Source organism: Patiria miniata, unplaced genomic scaffold, assembly GCF_015706575.1.
Source record: "Patiria miniata isolate m_02_andy unplaced genomic scaffold, ASM1570657v1 HiC_scaffold_16, whole genome shotgun sequence".
Lineage (NCBI taxonomy): Eukaryota > Metazoa > Echinodermata > Asteroidea > Valvatida > Asterinidae > Patiria > Patiria miniata.
Window position 1 is genome coordinate 805,834 of NW_024037054.1, and position 20,322 is coordinate 826,155.

A 20,322-nucleotide genomic window follows, 5' to 3' on the forward strand; every position below is an offset into this window, starting at 1 on the left:
CTCATGTAAGGCCGAAGTGCTATGTGGTTACGAATTTTTCAGTGGGGGGGGGGGGGGCTGGGGGGGCTGGAACATTTCATGGGGGGGCGTCATGTAGATCAATGATAATTTGTTTAGAAACTCAAAATCTCAGTGGGGGGCGACTGGGGGGCGACAAGGTTTCATACCAGGTGTATACTTGAATGGGTGCGAGGCAACTAGTCTGGTTCTCTGACCTCACAATTCCCTGACATCTATAATTGCTTTGTTTCGCGAGAAGTAGGGTCAGGGAACCAAACTACAAGAATAGCATTTTTGGCGAGCTGCGAAGCAGATGCGAGTCTATGTAATACCAATTTCCGTCCGTCTGTCCGTTCTGACCAGACCACCCTTGTGGGGTGATGTTCCTTTCAGGACACATCACCCCACTTTTTACACAATGGAAAAACATCACCCCAGAAGGGAATCTTTAGAAAAAGGGACAATGGGAACACAATGCTATCACCCCACAAGTCCGTCTGGCTAGAACGGCCGGGCGGACGTTCGGCTAGAACGTCCGTCCGTCCGTCCGGCTGTCCGCGTTCAGATTAAAATGTTGAAGTTTTTGGTTCTAGTTAACTTCGGGAAAAAAAATTAAATGCAGTTGTCATGTATCATCTTTATAACTTCAGTTAGGTTCATATCATTGCAGTAAATTTTATGATTTTATTGAGGAACTTTAATTCAAGGAAATGTTAAAGTTTTTAATTGTTACATGTACATGTATACTGGTATAACATGTACATGTGTGTATACCGGTATAACATGTACACTATGCATTTTGGGGATGTGCATGAGCTTCTGGTTTGATCTTTTAGTTGATGGGGTTGGAGTAGGGATGGGGTAGGGGAGGGTGGGGTGGGGTGGGTTGGGGATAGGGATGGAGTTAGGGTTTGTGTGAGTAGGATGAGTAGGGGAGCTAGGATGGGTGGGGTGGGTTGGGGTGGGGAGAGGGGTTGGAATACTGGGTTTGGGTGGGGTGGGGATTTGTAGGGGTGGGGTGGGAACAGGTAGGGAGAGACAGGTAGGGGGAGACAGGTAGGGGGAGACAGGTAGGGAGAGAATGGGCATGGATGTAGGGGTTGGGTTAGGAGGGGGTTGGGCAGGGGGCAGGATATACCGGTAGGATCGGAGTAGGGGTTGGGTTGGGGATGTGTAGGGATGGGTAGGGATGGGTTGTTGTAGGGGTTGGATAAGGGGAGGGGCAGTATATAGGGATCAGAGTACGGGTTACATGGGGTAAGGTGGGGATGTATGGGTGGGGGAATGGGGTGAGCGGGATATTGGAATTCGAGTAAGGGTTAGGATGGGGATGTGTAGGGTGGGTAAGGACAGATAAGGGAAGATAGGGTAGGTGGATGTAGGGGGTTGGGGTAGGGGAGGGTACGGGTCAGGGGAGGGGGAAGGAGATAGGGATTGGAGTTTGGGTGGGGTTGGGATGTGTAGGTGATAGGTTGGGGATGGTTAGGGGAGGATGGAATGGGTGTGGGTAGGGGGTTGGGTGGGGGAGTGGGAGGGTTGGGGATGGGGTAAGGTTTTGGGATGGGGTAAGGTTTGGGGGAGGTGGTGATGGTGCTGTGTCTACATGTACATGTATACCCATTCTTGTTCTGCATTTGTGGCGACTACACAAGAGTTTTCCCATGGTAATACAAGTATGGGGAGCAGAAGACACTGTTGGGGCTGCAAAAATCCACAACTGGGTCCTAATTACCCTAACAATGGAAAACTCCCCCATAATACAGTGACGGCTAACCTATATACACATGTATTTATTAGGTAATCTGTTGACTTTTTATGTTGACATTTAAAAAGTGACCCCTACACCTAGGCACATCAACAAGAATCCTGATCCCCTTCCATCATGCCCATCCCCAACCCTACCTTCAGCCTCCCTTCCTGCCTTGGACAGCGAGCCATGGCGGCTTCGCCGTTCTAGTTTTTCTTGGTTTTTCCAGCACCTATAAACACAGAACTTTAAACAGGTCAGTTTAACAATTGTTGCTAAAAAATAATAACCTCCAAATCCATCCCTTTCTGAAAAATACCACAAAAGCAATGTTGTATATTACCATTAAATGGCACTTGAATTTGTAGTGCGCTTAGTTCCAGGTCAAGCCGGTGCAGCGCCACAACCGAGCACCAGGGGGTCATAGTACCAACTAGGGGGCCCCACTACCATTAAAAATACAGTTGTATGGCTTTTGCCATTGGGGGACCCAATTGCTCACCAAGGGCCGCCCGGCCCCACCAGCCCCCCCCCCCCCTCCCCCTCCTCCCCCTGGTGACGGGCCTGCATGTGTCAAATTGTGAATTGATCGTAATAAAATTGAATTTTTACATATTCATTCTTAGGCCAAAAAAAATAAATATTCCGTCTGTGGTCAGACCAAAGTTCTGGAATTTTTTTTCTTTTTCTTCAAGCTTGGATTGTACAGACAAGGTGGGGTACTATTTTGCTATTTGGTGTCCTCGTGTACATTGGTGTCCTCCATAATTTGCCTTGGTGCTCTCGATCATTTGCCTTGGTGCAATTTCCCATTCCTTGGTGCTCTTTGGTAAAAAAAAATGAGGAGGTGCGGCAATAGAGGGCGCTGTTGGAGCTACCGCGGAACATTTTGGAAAAAAAAAGATTGATGCGCATGATTAAAGTTGACGCGCGCGCTGACCAGAGACCGACTTATTTTTTTTTTGGCCTTTAAAAGGTCTTTAATATTTTGTTTAGGTTAACCCACAGTGTTATGCTGATATATGTGTGAACGTATTTGCAGTATAGTTCAAGTGACTTTTTTATTTTACAATTTGCAGGTTTCTCTTCTTCTATCGACCTTCACAGCAAACATGTGAGGAGACAAACTCAGTTTACGAAGTCATGTGGCTTTGATTCAGAGTCACTTGATGATTCAGAAAATGAAGCATATGCAGGTAATTAAACATAAAATAACAATCTTGTGCTTTTGTTATTTTCATAAATTAACGTTGTTATTTTTTTACCTGAACTGTTTGTTTTAAAAAGAGTTTTTTATATTTTCATTTTTTTGCCATATTCATTGTTATTGTTTTTAAAGGGAAAATACAACATTTGCAAACATCAAAAAATAAAACTAACAAATCATTTTGAAATACCTTGCTGGACTGTTAGTGAATGACAGTGTAAAGCATCCTGTAAAATCATGGCACCTGGTATACTGTCATTTTCAAGAAAAGTGGTATTTTTGTATCAATTTCCAACGCTGATCGGCCGATCAGCGTTGCAAAAAACTGGGTTTTTTTTCAAATACTGGCCCCAATTGACCATCGCACTTGTTTGCAATCGATTACAAACCTATGAACGGGTACGAGCCAGCTAGACTGGTTCCCTGACCTTACAATTCCCCAATGTATGTAAACTGCTCTGTTTCTTCTTATATGGAGTCAGGGAACCAGACTACAGGAAAATGATTGTTTTTCTTGGTTTTTATGGCATTTTTGAACCCAAAACCTCAAAAAAGTCAGTGTAACTATATTTGCTATATATTTCCAACCCCCCAATTCCATCCATTTCTGAAAATTATAGTAAAAGCAAATGATGTATATTTCCTTTAATTTGCTGAATTTTACAAGTGCAACTTTATAATGATGGCCCTCATTACTGATTGTATAGTGGCTCAAGTAGCTCACTCGGATCGACTCGGGTAAAGGCAGACAGGATAGCCACGAGAGCTGGGCTAATCGAATGCTCAAACGTGCCACCTGTGATCCTTACATGGACGTCAGTAGCCACGGCTGTAGCAAACTGACAAAACGCCCTTTCAGACTGCAAGTCATATACTTTGAGATTTACTGCTTTTCTGTCAATTGCAAAATTAACAACGTCTGATTGGAATTGTAGCCTCTTAAGGAGCAATGACCTCAATAAATCATGTTCAGACTACAAATAATGTTGATTTTTTGGCCCGCTTGAGCTAGCTGCCATATTTGTCCGTTTCATGGCATGAACATCGTATGCATATGTGACATATTTCTACCATGGACTCTGCTCCACGAGCAGGATCTGTGATGGCTGACCCAGGTGAGTTCCAGAATGACATCAAAGCTAATCGAATGGCACGGGGCTAACCCGAGTCGTCCTGCGTGAGCTAATCGGACGCACTCAAGGGTCAGTGATTTAAGCTGTGGTTGTTGCAGTGTATTTTGTAGGCAACAAGCCCAGCTACTTGTGTGTGATTGTGAGTGTGTGACTTCATACATGTGCACAGTGTACACTACAGCTAGTTGTATATGTACATGTACGTGTAGTGGTTGCTGCAGTGCATGTACATTAAAGGAGCTATGCACGGGATTACTATATTATGTGCAAGCGAGCTGGTCTGAGTAGACAATATTTTCCTGTGACATTTTAGTCTCTTTATCAAGCCATTTCCTTCCTCTTAGATGAATTTAAGTAAACACATGTCAAATAAGTTGCTTCATCATTTTTTTTTTCAAACTTCAAAACCTACATTCTTTCGGGGGTGAGATTTCTCCGGATTTTTCTGGATTTCCGGATTTTGGCCAAAAGTCTGCTGGATTCCGGATTTCCAGCGTTTTCTGTTTCCGTAATATCGCCTGAAAACTTCTGGCCAAATATAGGCCCTAATTTACGATAATGGATGAACTGGTGACAAGTCTAATAAGCAATGCGTATAAGTACCTGATAGATATCAATGCGGTGTGCGTAGTGGAGTACTTGAGGACTAGACTCAAAATAATTTTCATTGGTGCGTGCACCTGGTGTTTGTAAACATGTATATCGCGTGTTGATGTGTACTGAATACTTTTCAGTGATGATCGCCGGGATGAGACCTATCAGTGCGAGATTTTGATCAAGGAATTTAAGAGTATGGTTGGAAGAACTGGTAATAAAGTGTCACTGTGGATGGACATCAGTTTGAACTGCAGTAGGGCTTTGAAAAATAGCCACCACTGCAGAAAAAGAATTTTGGCATGTTTGTAAGCCTGGAAGTTTATAAAGTAAGAAAGTATAACTGAGCACTTAATATTTTTTTGTGATTCGTTTATTTCTCTCTGCAATTATGCAAACATGCAAAAGTAATAATATTACACACAGAAAAAGACATTATTGATAATCAAGTATGGATTATTGAATGACCAGACATGGTTTTCCTCATCTTCCCCCATTTTTGTTCTTTACTGAAGTGACAAAATTTGCAAACATTACAGCAAATACGGTACATAAAATGTACATGCCCTTTATACGGGACACACGTACATAATCTGTACACATGATACATGTACCTACACGTACATGTACACACGTTTGTTTGTGGTGTAAATCGAGGATTTTCTATTGTTCGTCTTTCCTTTTCCTCTGTTCATACTTTTTTGCAACAGCTCTCATTGGTTTTGTACATGTTTTCTAATCGAGGATGTCGCAGACTACAAACTCGAACAAAAGGTAAATTTTACTACAAGGAGAGACCCAGTTACAGGAACAGATAACATCTTAGATTTGCTCTTCACCACACGCCCAACTCTGGTTTGTAATGTTTACAGCAACTCCGGAATTAGTGATCATGCAACAGTGTTAGCCGACATAAACATCACCCCACCTTGCTCCGTCAAGCCCCCAAGGACCATCATCAAGTGGAATGACGTGGATGAATCCAAGCTGAAAAAATCTTTCCTCGAGCTTCAGACCGAATTCATGCAGTCGTCTCCAGAAACCAGAACAGTTGAAGCAAATTGGAGTACTTTTACGGACGGGCTGACAAAATGAAAAAACAACAACTTAGTACCACCAAAAAAAAAACAGTCCAGGGACATCCTAGACCCTCATGGCTCACTACTGTCCTTATCCGTCGCTGCAGGAAGAAAGAGCGCAGTTATGTGAAAGCAGTAACAAGCGGTCTACAATCAGACTGGGAAAATTTCAAACTTTTGCAAAAGCAAGTGAATCCGAAAGGCTAAATGCACACATTTACAAAAAACTACATCTACAGATAACCTCCGGAAGTTCTGGCGCTACGTAAACAGCACTCGTAAAGACGACACAGGGGTTCAGGTTCTAAAACTCAACGGGAAAAATATTATATCTGACCAAGAAAAAGCTGAAACCCCACAAGACTAATTCTGTATAGTGTTTTCAGCAGGGATGACACCGATGCACAACCAGTTCTACCGCCGAGTCCCTACCAAGACTTGACAAACATCACTGTGTCTGTTTGCGGAGTCCTCAAATTACTGACGTTGCTAAATACCGCCAAAGCCATCGGTCCTGACAATATCTCAAACAAAATCTTGAAACTGGTTGTCGATGAAGTTGCCCCAGTACTCGTATCCATATTCCAAAAATCACTTGACCTGGGTTCTCTACCATCTGATTGGAAGAAAGCCAACGTAACACCCATTTTTAAGAGAGGCTCTTGTGCAGACCCGGCAAACTACAGACCTGTGTCGTTGACCTCTGTTTGCTCCAAGTTATTAGAGCACATCATTGATAGCCAATTAATGAAACACCTCCAGGAACACGACATCCTGAACGAAAACCTACATGCTTTTCGTAAAGGCGAATCCCAACTCGTAACAACTCTAGATGACATCTCCTACATTTACGATAATCAAATCACCACAGACATGGCAGTACTCGACTTCTCCAAAGCATTCGATGTAGTTTCTCATCAAAAACTGGTCCAAAAATTAGACTACTACGGGGAAAAACACAGAGATGGGATCAAGGAATTCTTAACCAACAGGTCACAAAGAGTTGTGGTAAATGGAAAATCTTTGAAATGGCAAAGTGTTGACAGTGGCATACCACAAGGCACTATGCTTGGCCCCCGCATGTTTTTACTTTTCATCGACGACATTAGCAAATCAGTGACTGGCACAACTCGCCTTTTCGCCGACGACTGCCTGTTATACCGGAAGATCTGCTCATCAACTGATGAATTGATGTTCCAAAAAGACCTGGAAAACTTGGCTAACTGGGTGCAAACCTGGGGAATGAAATTTAACTCCAGCAAATGTAACATCATGCGAATCTCCAGGAAGCGGGTCCCTGGCAAAACTAACTACACCATGTTAGGATCCAACCTCGTAGAGAAAACCAACATCACATATTTGGGAATAATCATTCAGAATAACCTAAGTTGGGATCGTCAAACAGAACATGCCACTTCCAAAGCAAGTTGTATATTGAACTTCATCAAAAGAAATGTTCATTCTGCATCCAGATCAGTCAAAGAAAAGCTGTACTTAGCACTAGTCAGACCACACCTATAATATGGCAGCATTGCTTGGAACCCTCACATAGCTAAGAACATAACAGCCCTGGAAAAAGTGCAATGGAGGGCCGCTCGTTTCGTAATGAGAGATTATTCCAGACTGAGCAGTGTGACTGACATGTTGACAATCCTAGGCTGGTCTTCACTGGAACAGAGAAGGAAAGTTAACCAACTTACCTACTTCTACAAAATAATGCACAACATAGTTCACATTAACCCATCATCCATAGTCCCCAAACCAGCACGAGCTCGTAGACTTAACAACCACCAGTTCACAGAAATCACAGCAAGGACAGACATTTATATGCAGTCATTCCTACCCAAAACTATCCGGAAATGCAACAAGCTCCCTCAAGACACCATAGACGCCCCAAACCACAACACCTTTAAGGATTTAATTTAGTTCCACTTCCCCAAGGCCTCCTCATTAGACTTCCACTTGGAGTATTCAGTAGGGTAACCACCAAGTACCAAGTAAGTACGTGTGTGTCCTTGATTTACACCATAAACAAATGAAATAATACATACATATACATGTATAATACATGTCAACCGAAGTTCGTGGATTTTTCATTTTTGTCTGATCTCACCCTTGGTTCTTTGAAGAATACATTTTTTTCGAAAGCAGAAATTTATTATTGGCCGGATTTAAACACTTCTTGGTTGTGTTTTAACAATGGTTTACATCCACCCAAGTGATGGTCTCTCAACCAATTATAGAAATAGGTAAGCTGTCTCAGGTATTTATGAATGGTTTTTATTGTACCTTGTTGATTGACAGCATGACAGTCATGCAAAGCATCCTGATTCATCATCATATCAACAGCAATATGGGATCCCACTGGTGTCGGATGTAGAGCCCACACTGTTCAACATATATATTCGATCCCTGGCTTGTACTACCCAAACAACTTTTGATGACGGTTCAGGGCTCTGCTGTCATAGCGAAACAAATTACTATTATTTTTTTTATATTTTAACCTGACGGAGGAAGCTGGAATTTCGTTTACATATTCCTTGTGTCCAGAATTACAAAGATGCTCGGTTCAGAAAAAGTAAATATGTGAGTGTGTGACGTGTTTACAGAAAATGTATCGTAGATCCATGCTTTCGTCGTAAACATCCTCAGTAGAGAGAAGTATTCCTCGCGCGCCTAGCAACTGTGTTGCATATATATGCGCGTGCAAGTCTTCACGCAATGACGGTTGAGTGCATGTGTACTACTGTACTACTGTATTACGAGCTACCGTAGGACTGTTGCATATTTTGCCAAACATTGGCTTCCATGATGCTCGATCAATGCTGGTTCAGGGGCTCATTTGTTTGCTTGTGTTTGAAGCCGTTCTTTATATCACACGTTAATGCACCCCCACGTGATCGAGTCTCGACCAATCAGAAGCCATCAACTCTCCAAAGTATTTATTAATAACAATTTACGCTCGTTTGGCCAGGTTTGTCTAGCAAGGATGTGCTTCTGTAATGCACATACTGATTTTGAATGCTTGTAATTACTTTCTATGTTGTAGGTACTTTCAACAAGCATACAGACAAATCAACAGTGTTGTACAGTCAGAGAGCATTCAGTTCAAGTGACATACACTCACTGCAAAGTGCCAATGAGTTGAGTCACAAAGATCAGGTTTCGTCAAGGCATGGATCACTGCAAACAAGTTCATCAAGACTATTTCAAGGTAACTTTGTCGTCAATTAAAAGAAAATTTTTGATCACCTGGTATGTTATGGTGGTATGTTTATGGTGGTGGGTTGTTGGCTGTTTCGGCAACCAGCCAAAGCAGCCTTTGTTTTGGTTAAGATTTTTCATCTTTTTTTTTTCTTTCTTTTTTAGTCTATTTTTTTTGTCCCTGGCACTTTGGCCCCTATAATCAATCCAATTGCCTTTATACTTGGCACACACTTAGACCATCACCTGCCGCTGTGTACAGAACATTGACGTCATGTGACGTCACAATATATGTGCATATTTTGAAGGCCTATATCTCCATAACGACAGGTCCGATTGGGTTGAAACTTGGTACGTACATTGTGTACCTAAACCAGGATGTGTTATAGATAAAAATTTAAGTGACGTTATGATGACGTCATCACGTGACAAGTGACGTCATATTAAAGAACGACACAGAACGACAGGTCCGATTGGGTTGAAAGTTGTTATGTAACTATCTAGACCGAGATGTGTTATAGATAAAAAATGAAGTGACGTCATGATGAGGTCATCATGGCTCACGTTAAAGATTAATAGATTTAATCTTTCTCTTCTTCTTCTTTCGTATGATTTGCTGACCACTATACAATTTCATGCAGCTGATGTAGCCATGTGACAGTCTCCGGGGTTGGGTTGGTAAGATCTATATGGAGAACTCCAGGCGGTCCGAGGTCTGGGCACTCAAACAGGATGTGGTGTGCAGTCTGATCAGGGGTACCACAGACGCAGGCCGCGGAGGGGCTCAAGCCCCATCTGTGCATGCTGGCATTGAGACGTCCAACCCCGGTGCGCAGGCAATTGAGAGTGACCCAATCTCTGCGGGGGAGGTGAGCACCTGGTGGAAGTTTGGTACTCGGAGGGGTGGCAAACTGGATTGGTCTCTCAGTCTCTTGCCAGTTGCTTTCCCATAGTTCCTTGAGGTTGAAGTTGGAACACTCAGGGGAAACTGCATGACGGCCGAAGGGGTGACGAGAGCTGAGGCGTTTTCTGCCGAGATCTTCAGCATCCTTGATGCACTCGTGCAGAATTTGATTGTCATCTTGGGAGGCCTTCTCTGCCAGCACGTGCATATGATGTTCTCTGCGGAGCGCTGGGGGGGGGGGGGGGGGGGGGCAATGCCGGATAGCACTGGGAGGAGCTTCACGGGTGTAGGTCGAAGGCATCCAGTGATTAGCCTCATGGTGTCCTTGAGGATGACATCCAGCTTCTTGGTATGCGTGCTTCTGCACCAGACAGGGGAGGCATGTTCTGCGGCGCTGTATACTAGAGCAAGCGCACTGGTTCTTAATGTGTTAGTGCTTGCACCCAGGTAGACCCTGCAAGGCGGCGGAGGAGGTTGTACCTTGATGAAACTTTTGCTCGGAGTGATTCCAGGTGTTGCCTGTATGTTAGCTGTCTGTCAAGTTTGACTCCCAGATATGTTGGTGTAGGAGTGTAGGACAAGGTTGTTTCTCCTAGTTGGACTTTGAGTTGACGATTGGCATGCTTATTTGCAAGATGGAAGGCTGTTCCTGTAGTTTTGGCCATGCTGATCTTCAGTCTCCAGAGTCTCAAGTAGTCTGCGATCATTGTGATGTCTGTTGAGAGGACTTCCTCAACCCTGTTCCAGTTTGCGTCAGAATACAGCAAAGCAAGATCGTCAGCATAGCCATACTGGTGCGATGTTGTTTTGGGAAGATCACTCATGTAGATGTTGAAGAGGGCCGGTGCCAAAACAGAGCCTTGAGGGACGCCGTTTTTAAGGCGGCGATGACGACTGGCTTGTCCATCGCTAGTCTTGAGGATGAAACTGCGATTTGAGATGATGGTTGAGATGAATCTGACAAAGTGGCGGTCGGGTACCATTTGCAGAAGCTTCAGAATGAGACCCTGATGCCAGACTGTGTCATAAGCCGCTGTGAGATCCACCAGCAAAACGCCCGCCTTGTGGCCTGCTTTGAAGGCTTCCTCGATGTCGTCCGTTAGCTGCACGATTTGATGGACTGAGCTGCGTCCTTTCCGGAAACCTGCCTGCTCGTGTGGGAGTTGAGGGTCAACCACGTGTTCAAGACGAGCAAGGAGAAGTCGTTCCAGCAACTTAAAAGGCACACAAAGGAGCGAGATAAGGCGATAATTCTTGGGATCATCAGCGGGCTTGTTTGCCTTTGGAATGGCGATGATTGTAGCTTTGTGCCAGATCTTGGGTATCGCCAGCCTGGTTAAGTATGTAGAGTAGAAACCACGTAGCCACTCTGTGCACTTAGGGTCGCAGTTGATCAGGAACTCTGGTGGGATGTTGTCTGGTCCTTGGGCCTTGCCACTCTTAAGTAGGTGGATTGCTGAGGTGATTTCCTCTGCAGAGAAAGGCTCCGAGAGATGACAATCGGCACCGGGTGCGCGCCACAAGGCTGAGGTTTCCCGTTTCACTGCGAGTGTGTGGGCCTTGCTGGCGTCCTTGAACCGTCCGTTTGTCAGGAGTTGCTTGGCGATGGAATTAGCAGTCACGTGGCATCTGGTCGGTTTGGGGCCCCTGCCAGTAAGGTGGTTGAGGGTCTTCCATGCAAGTCGACTGGAATGAGTGAAATCAATACCTCGGACAGTCTCATCCCAGCACTCCTTGCGTTTCCGGTTAAGGCAGTCAGTCAAAGCAGAGGCCCTGTTACTTGCATCATCTCCACCTAGTTCAGCTTGAAGGAAGTCATCGTACAAAGTCGTACACTCTTCATCCCAGGTGGGGATGTAGCGAGAACGAAAGCCACGGGGGATGGATGACTTTGCTGCGCTGATAAGCAGTTGACAGAAGGAGGAGTATGTATGGTCCAGGTCTGATGAGGAACTGAGAGGTAAGTTGACGAGACCTATGTCCACAAGGCTTCTGAACTTGATCCAATCAGCCTTGCGAAAGTTCCATCTCTTCACTGGATTGGAACGGATCAGAGAAGTCGGGCAGTCGGAAATGACCAGGGAAGGCCTGTGTTGAGACTTGGGGAAAGGCTCAAGAACGGTCCGTTGGGGTGCAGGGCCATCGAAGTTTACAAAGGCCAAGTCAGGATTGGATGTAGTGTTCCAGCGGCCGGGATGAAAACTGTCTGGTTGTTTCGGATCATAAAGGAGGTGCATGTCGGCGGCAGATGCCCAGTCCTCTAGGGAGTCTCCATCCGGATTGGTGGAGCTGTAACCCCATGTTGTACTTCGGCAGTTGAAATCCCCTGCATAAATGCACGGCTTCGGGAAGAGGGGAATGTCATCCGGTTTGAGGCGGTGAGGAGGTGGCTTGTAGATATTCACAATGGTGACACCTTCAACTTCAGTGACTGCGCATTCGAGACCAGAGTCTTCATCAGATGTACCTTGCTCGTGCCACTTTGCAGAATGCTTGACAAAATTAGCAATACCATGGATATCACTCTTAGTGAATGCGGCCAAGGAGAATCCAGGGATCTTGAGTCTGGAGCTTTCCTTGGTATGTGTCTCTTAAAGGAGTACAACAGTAGGCTTATGTTCTGTGATGATACGCTCGAGAACTGATACTTTAGCGCTCGTGAGACCTTCAATGTTCAGCTGTAGGACTGAGACACCATCCCATATGAAACCAACGGCGGGTGCCTGCCCTGATGAGGAGCTTGTAATATGATACTTGATGATGTCATTGTGACGTCATTACCAGAAAGCTCAAGAGCAATGTTGACTGTGCTATATATAGCCTAGTCTACTTCGTTCATCTTACCCAAATAGCAACTACATTTGCATATTTCCCTTTGCTGGCAGTCCAATTCGCTAAGCGTTTAATCACACAATAATGCGCCTCTTGGCGCCCACCCATGATGCAATGCGGCCTTGCCGCCAAATTGAATCTGCCTCTTTTCTCTTAGCGACGCAGGCAAGATAGACTTGTTTTTAGTCTATCCAATTCAACGTAGCTAAGTATTAGTTTTCCTAGAAAACTATTCTGTAGAGTTTTCAACAGTTCTTCAAGTATTTCTACAATTATATTAAAACAATAAAAGTGTGTTTTGAGCCATTTGTGGTGCGTCGTATCTCGATTCATTTCTGGACTGTAGTGCGGCGTTCCAATTGTCCAGCAGCCCGGAGTGGGTAGACACGATCTGTCTACACGGGGCTGGAGGATTTACGCACCCTATATCGGCGCAGTATTCAGACTATTGTTGTGCGTGGTTTTTCGTCATCTAGTCTAGTCCTTAACGGGTGAAGGGAGGCCGGTTATTACCCAAGGCCTTAGCCTCAGGACTACCACGAGTAGTCCCGCCCATAGCGAAAACGAAACAGTTTTTCTTCTCAGGGCACAGTCGTTCCGCCACGGTGGACTTGGTCAATAGCGGATAGGAACAGAGTTAATCCTTCCGGGGGCCATACGACCACCATGTTTAGTCCTGCCCAACGTGAGAAGAGACAGATTTCTTCTCGGGCACAGTCATTCCGCCACGACGACCTTGGTCAATAGTGGATAGGAACAAAGTCAATCCTAATTCTGGGGGCCATACGACCACTATGTATAGTTCTGCCAAATACGAGAAGAGACAGGCATGCGAGAAGAGACAGGCTTCTTCTTGGGGCACGGTTATTCTGCCACAGCCAACTTGGTCAGTAGCGGATAGGAATAAAGTCGATCCTTCTGGGGGCTATATACAATCACCACGTATACTCCTGCCCAACGCGAGAAGAGAAATACTTCTTCTTGGGGCACGGTCGTTCACGCTACGGTGGGCCTGGTCAGTAGCGGACAGGAACAAAGTAAATACGTACTTATCGAAGCCTGCATCAGGTGGATACGAGCTACTCACCCCGGGCTCGACCCACATTACCATTACGGCCCACGGCGAGAAGAAACAGTCTTCTCCTCGAGGCGTTTACTGCTTTTTGCATCAGTGGTCTTTGGTCAATAGCGGATAGAAACAGGGACAATCCCTTCCAAGCGACCATACACCGCTAGTGGCATATGTATGTACGTAAGCCTATTCTAATAAGAAAACATGTACGTCCGTTTTCGCCACGGTGGTTTTCGACTCATAGAACAGCCGTCTGACTACGTCAAGGCAACATCTGATCTGTGAGCGATCGACTCTATTGTCATTTTAATTGCATTCCTGTGTGCAGTGGTTGTGTCACAACGCACCATTCATAACGAAAGCGCACTGTGTTCTTACTGCTTTCTTGCGGTGCATCCAACCGAGTACAGTGTATTCTTTGCTATGGCATTGCGTAACAAACACGGGGAACAGTCCCCTGATAAAATGGAACCCCCAGCAGAGAGCGTGCCGACTGATGCTGCTATGGGGAAACAACGCAGGAAAGTCCCCGGCAAAGAAACCGACAAACACTAAAACAACTCCCGTCTGTCCGAAACCAAAGAAAAAGATCACGGATAGCTCATGCACACAGTGACGTAGCCACCAGGGGGGGGGTGGGGGGGCGACCGCCCCCCATGAAACCTTGTCGCCCCCCCAGTCGCCCCCCCCCCCACTGAGATTTTGAGTTTCTAAAAAAATTATCATTGATCTACATGACGCCATGGGCCCTATTATGTACTACAATGTATCTTTTGCTTAGAAAATAATGGTTAAAGTAGTCAGAAATTGCCTCAGATAGCACCACAGAGCATTTAGAATCCAAAATTTCAGGTAGCTGTTTCAATGACTCCAACCTCGAAAATTTAGCTGAGAAAACCTCGAAAATTATGTTTAAATTATTATCTTTTGTGCTAAGATAATTATTGGTTAAAGTGGTAAGAAATTGCCTCAGATCACACCACAGAGCATCGAAAATCCAATTTTTTTCGGGGCCCTTAAGCGGGCCCCGAACCCCACGCCAATAGCTCAGAATAGCTGATTCAATGTCTCCAACCTCGAAAACGATATTCAAATAATTATCTTTTGCCAAGAAAATATTAGTTAAAGCATGGAGGAAAGTGGTAAGAAATTGCTTCAAATCACACCACAGGACATCTAGAATCCATTTTTTTTCGGGACCCTTAAGCGGGCCTCGAACCACATGCCGTAAGGGATTCGCGCTTCGCGCTTGCATCAGTTATGATCAAGGTATGTCCCCCCCCCCCACACTTTTGAGAAGCGATTGACGCCCCTGCTTGACGCCCCCCATGAAATGTTCCAGCGCCCCCCCACTGAAAAATTCCTGGCTACGCCACTGCATGCACACCATCGGAACCTGCTGGCTTATTGACATCGGTACCACCAAATGGATCAAGCCAGTCCTCCAAGGACACAAGGGGGAAATCCCGCGGTCCTGGCGGTAATTCCATGGCCCCCGTTCTGCCGACGGACGATCTACCAACAACCCAACCGTCCTCGCACGGCGTGGCATATAGCTCAGGTTTTGATCAGTGCTCTGGAGTTCCAGCCTTAATCTTTCAAGTACTCAAGACAGTGTAATTAGTTGTACCCCAAAGAAAGATAAGAAACACGCTAAAAAGAAACATAAGCGCCGATACCGATCTTCATCGTCCTTATCAGGCGACTCTTCCGACGACATTCCCGTTGTTCAGGGAAGAAAAAAGAGGTATCTACTGAGATTTTATGAAGCCTTTTCAGTCTCTCAGTGACTCTATATCTGCTCTTGCGGCACAAAGAGCCCCACCAGTCTCTACCTCCCCTTATGTGGAACAAACACCCAAATCGGGAGGACACACTTCCATGCCGAAGGTTCAAGATAGTTCGGATATACCTTCAACTTCGGGAGTTACACGGGAGGCACGTGAAAGTCCTCAAGCATCCATTTCATTCCACCCATCTTTGCAGTTCTCTGACAAGACCGAGAACAGTGCTGAAAACTCAGAGTGGAGTGCCACAAACCCAAACTATGAATCATCCGCGGACAGAACTTGTTCGGAGTCCGATGATTTTTCAGACCCAGGTGACTTGTCTCCCTTCGAGATGCAACTACATCTGTTACAGAGAGACATGGCCCGAGTATTGAAAATACCAACAGTGGCTAAAACCAGTCAGCCTGAAAGTACATGTAAATCGTTCAAGCGTAGAACCGGCTCATCCCAAGCTTCAGCTCAGTACCCACTCTTTCCTCATTTACCATTGGACATCCTGTGCATTCCGGGAGATCAGAACAAGCTGGGTAAAATTTCCCGTGTTGAAAGTCCAAGTGCGGACAGTGGTCGTATTTGACCATTTTCCATTTTACCATCGTCTCGGTAAAACCTTTAAAAAAAAAGTCCAGTGCAGACATGGCTTTAGCTGGTCCATGTGCGGTCTCAAGATTCTATTGTTCCCAACTAACGTGTTGCAAAACCAATGATAACTTAACCAAGGGCGGATCCAGGGGGGGGCCAAAGGGGGCCATGGCCCCCCCCAAAACGAAACCAATTTTTTTTTTTTTTAATGTGACATCGCAATAAAGGCAGGCAATGAGTACACCACCATCTTTTCCTCAAAAAAATTGGTTAAAGTGGTCAGAAATTGCCTCAGATCGCACCACAGAGCATCTAGAATCCAAAAAATTTTCGGGGCCCTCACGGGCCCCGAACCCCACCCCGTAATTTTTTAGACCCACTTTTTGGGGGGGACCAAAATTTTTTTGGCCCCCCCCCAAAATTGTGTTCTGGATCCGCCCTTGAACTTAACTTCAAACTAAAATGTTAAAATACTTGTACAAATGCTTCAGAGAATCCATTTTAACTAATATCACTGTCATCTACATTCCTAACTCTAGCATAAAAGAAACCTCTCAATTAATTTAGGGACTAGAACAGTTCAACTTTCCTTGATCAGTTGTCTTCAAATGAACAGTAATTCATCGATCAGAAACATAACACAGTTATCTAGAACTTCATCATTCAGTAAAATTTTTAATATAAAAGTTGCATAGAATAACTAAACTCAGTGGAGGAACGTTGTACCATGAACTCAATGCTGAACTTCTTTGTAAACTTCAAGGAATCAAATATCTCAAGACTAAACAACTTAGGCCAAAAAAAATAATACTTCTGCTTCCGGTTACCCGACCAACCCTATTTTTAGGCTGCGACCCTAAAAAAAATTATCAGCAATTCCAAAAAATAAATAAAAAATGCTTGAATAAATAAAAATAAAAGCTTGTTGTCTTTTCTGTCTTCACAAAATACCTCTCAAGAACCCATTTGCGTCAAAAATATGCTTGTATTTAGTTGTTTTCTTACATTCGCTATTTTTTCAAAAGAAACCTCCGTTATTTTTACAAATTCGCTTCGCGATCATCATACCTCGCAATTCCATGTCACTATGACTATAATCACGTGCGTAAACCTAGCTCGACTAGCGACGACTGGTTCCCGCCGCGCCGCGCAGGGGCCAATTTAGAAGACATGATGAAAATGCGGTAACCAGTCTGTCATGGCTATGCGATCTCTAGCACTAGCATGGCTAGGCACGTGCACTGTCAGTGTCAACTCGTCGGATTCGACATCGTAAAAATGCCAAGAAAACACCGATGGAGGAAGAACATTTTTGCAAGTTAATTCACAGAATTGATCTAGCTTGTCTGTGTATGTATTTTCCATGTTCAAGAGTTCATTTGAGTTCACCGGCATTGCGTGCGTGCAGTACATGCATTGCGACAAAAGTTTCTCTGGTCTTCCTCCTGTATGAAATGTCATTCACATACAGGAGGAAGAGCAGTGGTCCTAAGACTGTGCCTTGGGGTACTCCGGATAGAACATCAGCAAGGCCAGAAGCCTATCCCTTGAGGATGACGTTTTGGTTACGTGATGTCTGGAAGCTTGAAATCCATTTGTGTATATTGCCTGTGATGCCATAGTGTCTCAGCTTGACAAGAAGTCTTTGGTGTGGGACACGATCAAAGGCTTTGGAGAAGTCGAGTAGAATTGCATCAACTTGTTTCCCTCTTACAACAGACTTCGCTATGTCATCAACTGTGATAAGTATCTAAGTATCACAACTTCTCGGTTTTTTTTCTGAATCCATGTTGACAATCGGCGAGGATATGATGACATTCTAGATGATTCATGATGTGACGATGAATAACATTTTTGAGTACTTTGCAAACTACTGAGGTCAGGGATATTGGGGGGTAATTACATGGATCAGAGCAAGCTCAGTACTGCACTCCTTGAGTACAGTAGATTCCCGTTACAGCTTGCCCTGATATAACGCTCCTGCCGATATAACGCTCATTTTTCATTTCCCCGACTGCGCTCCCATTTATTGTGTACATTTTCCTGCGGTGACAGCGCTCCCGTTTACAACGCTTTTCGGGATATAGCGCTCACTATTTTAGGACCCAGGAACAATATAAAACATGTAAAATGATTCCTGTTATAACGCTATTCACCTTGGAGTGTCAGATTCTTCGCAGATTTGACGAAAACCGCAAGGAGCGGCGCGGTCTGCCCACTGACGCCACGTGGTCGCACACACTAGATGTACATGTACAATGCAGTCCATCATCACACACACAGTGGGTGTACGTACGATACATGAACATGTACATACTGTACGTGCCGATATGCATGTAGTGTTCAGGGCATATCCAACGGGTCCGGGTACAGACGGTGACGGACTTTTTCAAGGCTTAAGTGTGTCACCCTCCGAAACAGTGAACAATCTACAAATCAGTGTTCAGTTGTTTGTGCATTATTTTCAAACTTCAATCTTGAAAGTTCTTTCCATGATTGTGTCCACCCATGGTCCACATTATTTCAATGCATTCGAAAAAAAAAGTCAAAAGCCCAAGCTCAAAGTTTCAAAATCATTTCTAGGTCCACGGGAGGAAAAAATATTTCCTCTCAATTTTATTCGATACTCAACACAGAAACAAAAAGCCGAAGTCAAAACGGAATTACAGTTCCCCTGCTCCGAAAAATTGGATGTTGTTGTTTTTTATGTCTCCAATTAAGTTTAAGATCCAAGAAAGTTTAGAACAGTTTGTCCGAAACCCATGATTTTTTTCAACAAATTGTTCATGATTATTTAATAATCTCATGTTTTTGGCGGGATGTGAAAAAAACGTAACATGTCCGTCCGGTTCAATGTATACGTGTCGCAGTTTGACTTCAGCACAAAAACGAAAACCCTTTTACAATGTAATAACTAAACGTGGTCAGTGACTAGCCTTCTGCACACTGTGTTGTACATTTGTACACTCATATTGTAAGGCCGACTTTACATTCTCAGCCACACTGTATTCCTGCTGCAAGAATGAGCGCCTGGAATGGAGGCCACATGCTCATAGCGCAACTTCCGCCCAGCGCAGTCGAGTCGCGAGCACGTGTTTGCGTTTTGCATACAGTGGGATTGTGTTGTGTGTGCATGAAGCTTAGTGTTGTACGGTTTTCTGATTCGTCGCTGCAAGAGAGAAGTAAGGATAACGTTTTCCAGATTCGTTTGTAAAATCATTTTAAATGTATAAAGTTTTCCATGTTAATGTTGTAACAGCCGTTAATTTGAGATGTTTTTGGTGAAGTTGGAAAATGAAAATACCGGTATGAAATGCTAGCTGCCCGAGTATAAAGCAGCTCAGGAAAAATTCAACCCTAGTCGGTCTGCTCCAGGGTCGTTCAAGACTTCGTAGATTTTTTTTCGTAGATTTTGTTTGCGTTGGTTAAGCGACACACTCGGCCCTCAAAATTGTTCCAATGTTCAAACAAAAATCTTTCTGTTCAGTTATAGGTTATGCATGTTTTGTAAACTTTCATATTTCATGCGGCAAAATTCAAATTAAAAATAACTCCGTAGATTCCATGATTTTCTCGACTGTTTTATTCGACTTTAAACAGAAATGTTACATTATTTTGTGTATGTGGCAACAGAATTCATTCTCCCCATTTTGAAACGAACAATATGATTTTGATGGAGGTGTCCAACAGAAGAATCACAGGCTTTACATGTTACATGTATATGTATAGTCCGACCCGTACAGTCATACATACATGTACATGTATGTGTGTACATGTACATATATGTATTGTGACAAATCACGAACTACGCGTTTTATATCAGTCTCCCTTATCTCAACTGTATGAGCCAAATAGCACTGTTAAGTGGGTGTGTCTTTAGTCACCTACTGAAATCTGATTGGTCAAGTCCTTTTGTATTGAGTAAAGCACACGTGTACAAGATTATAGGGATGTTGGCCTATAAAAGGCAGAGCTGATGAAATAAACCTCACTTCTTGATCAGGTGGGGCCGAAGAAGTCAAACCAATCTCCTGTGCCTAATTTATTGTTGATTGTCTAATTAATTATACTTGGTTAAAGGGTGTGGTCCACAGTGATCCACATTAAATCCACCCGTGATCCACCCAAATCCACCCGAATCCACCCCCTTTCCACAGTGATCCACCCTATCCACAGTG

The 20,322-nt window shown here is 44.3% G+C and overlaps 1 protein-coding gene across 1 annotated transcript in view; it reads left to right on the top strand.

Annotated features, from left to right (window-relative positions):
* Nucleotides 1-20,322, top strand: part of LOC119723180 (ankyrin-3-like) — a 233,784-nt gene that overhangs the window by 179,239 nt on the left and 34,223 nt on the right. The window contains exons 15-16 of the mRNA XM_038193738.1: nt 2,827-2,943; nt 8,810-8,974. Coding sequence (XP_038049666.1) covers nt 2,827-2,943; nt 8,810-8,974 — 282 coding nt within the window. The remainder of the gene's footprint in view (nt 1-2,826; nt 2,944-8,809; nt 8,975-20,322) is intronic.